Source organism: Mauremys reevesii, linkage group 22 (assembly GCF_016161935.1).
Source record: "Mauremys reevesii isolate NIE-2019 linkage group 22, ASM1616193v1, whole genome shotgun sequence".
NCBI lineage: Eukaryota > Metazoa > Chordata > Testudines > Geoemydidae > Mauremys > Mauremys reevesii.
The window spans coordinates 943074-946243 of record NC_052644.1 but is presented as its reverse complement, the minus strand read 5'-3'; the positions used below and the strand labels follow the sequence as shown (position 1 = coordinate 946243).

At 70.3% G+C, this 3170-nt stretch overlaps 1 protein-coding gene across 1 annotated transcript; it reads right to left on the bottom strand.

Moving 5' to 3' along the window:
- Positions 1-956: 956 nt before the first annotated feature.
- LOC120388676 (cdc42 effector protein 2-like) lies at positions 957-2934 on the bottom strand. Its single transcript, XM_039510675.1, has one exon. The coding sequence runs from the start codon at positions 2665-2667 to the stop codon at positions 1969-1971; it is 699 nt and encodes a 232-aa protein (XP_039366609.1). The 5' UTR covers positions 2668-2934; the 3' UTR covers positions 957-1968.
- Between the last annotated feature and the right edge of the window lie 236 nt (positions 2935-3170).

Here is a 3170-nt window from a genome sequence, read left to right as displayed (position 1 = left end):
CCCCCCCCAGGACTCGGGAGACCTGGGCCCAGTCCCGGCTCCATGGAGCTGCGTGGCCCTGCCTCACCCAGCACTGTGAGGGCAAAGCGATGGGGGCCAGAGAGCAGGACAGAGCCCTTCCGGCGTGGGGGGAGGCTGTTCTGAGCCTCGCTCAGACTGAGGGCCTCTCCCCTTCCCAGGCACCCCTGGGGCTGGGGCTCTGGCCTGTTTTGCTGCTGAGGAGGCAGCGCCGTGGGGCTGGGGCACAGGCGGGGGCAGAGCCCACGCCGGCCATTGCCCTGCGTCCCACCCGTTCAGGTGCAGCCGGTCAGGAGCCTGGGTCACTCGCTGGCCCTGCGGTGCCCATGGGGCCGGGCTCCATCACAGGAAGCAGGCGCCGGGGACGAAACCCTTTTATTGCTGATGCACGACTCCAGGTGGCAGAAGAGCGAGGGGTTCAGAGGCCATGGTGATGGGCGCAGGGGGGATGCGCTGCAGGGGGCTCACGCGGGGAGGACGGGAGCCGTTCTCCAAGGGGCAGGAGCTGCTGAAGGGCCAGAACTAGACACAAGCCACGTGCCAGCAAGCTGGGGCTGCAGGGAGCACCAGGTCTGTGGTTAGAGGGACAGGCATCACCAGCTGGGATTTGCCAAGGATGCTGCAGGGGCCCAGGGCAGAACCTGGGGGACCCGGCGGTGGCTGCGGAGCAGCCCCCTCCTAAGGGGGCAGGAGGGTTTGGTGCCAGACCCCCAGATGTGCTACCCCGGACTGCTCGTCTTTCAGCCTGGCCACCCCCGAGGGGCAGCAGCCTCTGTGGGCCGAGAGGCGGGAGCGGCTGGGTGCTGGCAGCGAACAAGCCCCAAAACGGTATGAGTGAGTGTGTGTGGGTGTGTGTAGGGGTGTGTGTGTGGGGTGTGAGTATAGGGGTGGGGGAGGATGTGGGGGGGCCGGGAGTGTGAGCCTGGTGTGTATGAGTGAGTGTGTGTGGGTGTGTGTAGGGGTGTGTGTGTGGGGTGTGAGTATAGGGGTGGGGGAGGATGTAGGGGGGCAGGGAGTGTGAGCCTGGTGTGTAAGTGTGAGGGTGCGTGTGTGTTCTCCCCAGTCCCCTTCCCGGCCACCAAACCTCCCTGTCCCTTCCCACCTCACCCCCGGCGGTCCCGTCCTCGAGGCTCCGTGCACAGGGCCATGGGGAAGGGCTCTGGGCAGGGGAGGCCCCTCCCTGCAGGAGCGGGGTCCGATGTAAGGGTGCTGCCGCAGTGACGGGGGGGGGGGGACATGCCCAGACCTTCCTGCTGTGGCGAATCACACGGGGTCAGCCTGGCCCTGGAGCCTACAGGAGCCCCCCGCCGGGGTCAGCGGCCAGCCAAGGCCCCTGGGGGAGAGCTCTGCGGTTACGCTGGGGGACTGGGGTGTTAGGGTTTAAATATGGGCTCTGTGCCCAGTGGGGCAGGACCCCGCAGCCCCGAGCTGGGTCCCGGGGGCCAGGGCTGGAGCTGGGCAGGCGCAGCAGCAAAGCGCCAGGAGCGTCCCCACTGGCGCCACCCATTCCCTGGGGCCCGCGAGGCTCCGGCTGCCGCAGAACGAGGAGCCGGGCTTGGGCCCACAGCTCGGCCCATATCCTCCCCGGCCCAGAGCCCAGCCCGCCCGGGGGCAGAGCCGGGCAGGGGGCTCTGAAGGCCTGACTCTTCCTGAAGTCCAGCTGGTGTTGCTGGCCAGGCAGAGCTGGAGGGAGCGTCCATGCGCCGTGTTCTCCTCCGCCAGGCGACGCCCGAGGCCGGTTCTGGAGCCGCGCAGGGTCAGGGGCTCAGCCGTGCCCCTCAGTCCCCTCTGGGGCCAGTCCCCGCAGGCTCCCCACAGAGCCCAGGCGGCCACGGTGCCCCTCGTGGGCCCAGGGCGGGGGCGCGGGGCAGAGCTCAGGCCGTTCGCTGAGTGGGTGGCACCCCCGCGGATGGGGGGGGGGAAGGAGCCTCCCTGGCACGGAGGACGGCTCTATACGGCCTTGGCTCCGGGCAGCTTGTACTCCTCCATGATCCGCAACACGTCGTCCAGGATGGAGGGGCCCAGGTCCAGGTCCAGGCCCAGCAGGGACTCGGAGCGCGGGACAGAGGCCCCAGGGGAGTACGGGGGCTCCTGGGTGTCCGCGCCGGCCCGGGCGCCGTAGCCCAGGCCCCAGGGGCCCGGGAAGGAGCCCTCGGAGGAGGTGGCGGAGAAGGAGACGGAGGAGGGCAGCTGGTCGTAGTGGGAGATGGAGGAGAAGGCCAGGCCCTCGCCGCAGCTGACGGACATGGAGCGCTGGCTGCTGGGCAGCTCCTCCAGGTGCAGCCGGGGCGGCTTGGGGGGCGCCTGCTCCGGGCTCGGCGCCCCGCTGAAGACGGGCAGGGAGACGGCGCTCTTGAGCAGGCTGCGGTAGCCGCTGGCGGCGGGGCCCCGGGCCGGCTCGTGGCCCACGGCCTGGGCGCTCTGCGAGGCCAGGCGCCGGCCCAGGCCGGGCAGCAGGTCGTACTTGCCCTGCAGGAAGGAGAGTTCCCCGAACATGTCGCCCTCGCCCTCCGGCCCGACGTGGGCGCTGTGCCGGAAGTCCCCCAGCGGCGGGCTGATCATATCACTCGACAGCACGTCCCGCAGCCGCAGCCGCCGGCCCCGCTTCGGCGTCAAGGTCTTCAGGTAGATGGGGGTCTTGGCTGGCATGGCGGGGCCCTGGGCCTTAGGGCTCTGAGGCCTGGCAGGTGCCCACGGGGACCAGTCCCCCCCCGGCCCGGCGGGTGCTCCCTGGCGCCCGGCTGCGATGGTACCTTGGGAGCTAAGTCGCCCGCAGGACCGGCCCGGGACGTCCCCTTCCTCTGGGGTGCAGCAAACAGCCGCTGCCTCCCGGGCAGCGCGGCAACTCAGAGTCCCGGTGTCGGGGCGATCAGCCTGGCTCCCCCCCCGTCAGCCGGCCGCGGGGGGCTGCATCGCCACCTGTAACAGCCAGAGCAGGGAGTGTCACCGGCCGGGGGGGCCATGGCGCTGCCCCAGGGTGACCAGAGCTCCTGTTTGCAAAGGGACAGTCCCGTTTTTGGGGACTTTTTCTTATATAGGCACCTATAGCCCCCCACCCCTTCCGTTTTTTCACAGTTGCTGTCTGGTCACCCTACGCTGCCCACACGCCCCCTGGGGTCTGGGCACCCAGCCTGGGGGGGGTTGCAAACCGC

Coding starts and splice junctions, on each gene's coding strand:
- LOC120388676 (XM_039510675.1), bottom strand. CDS start 2,667: ATGCCAGCCAAGACCCCCATCTACCTGAAGACCTTGACGCCGAAGCGG.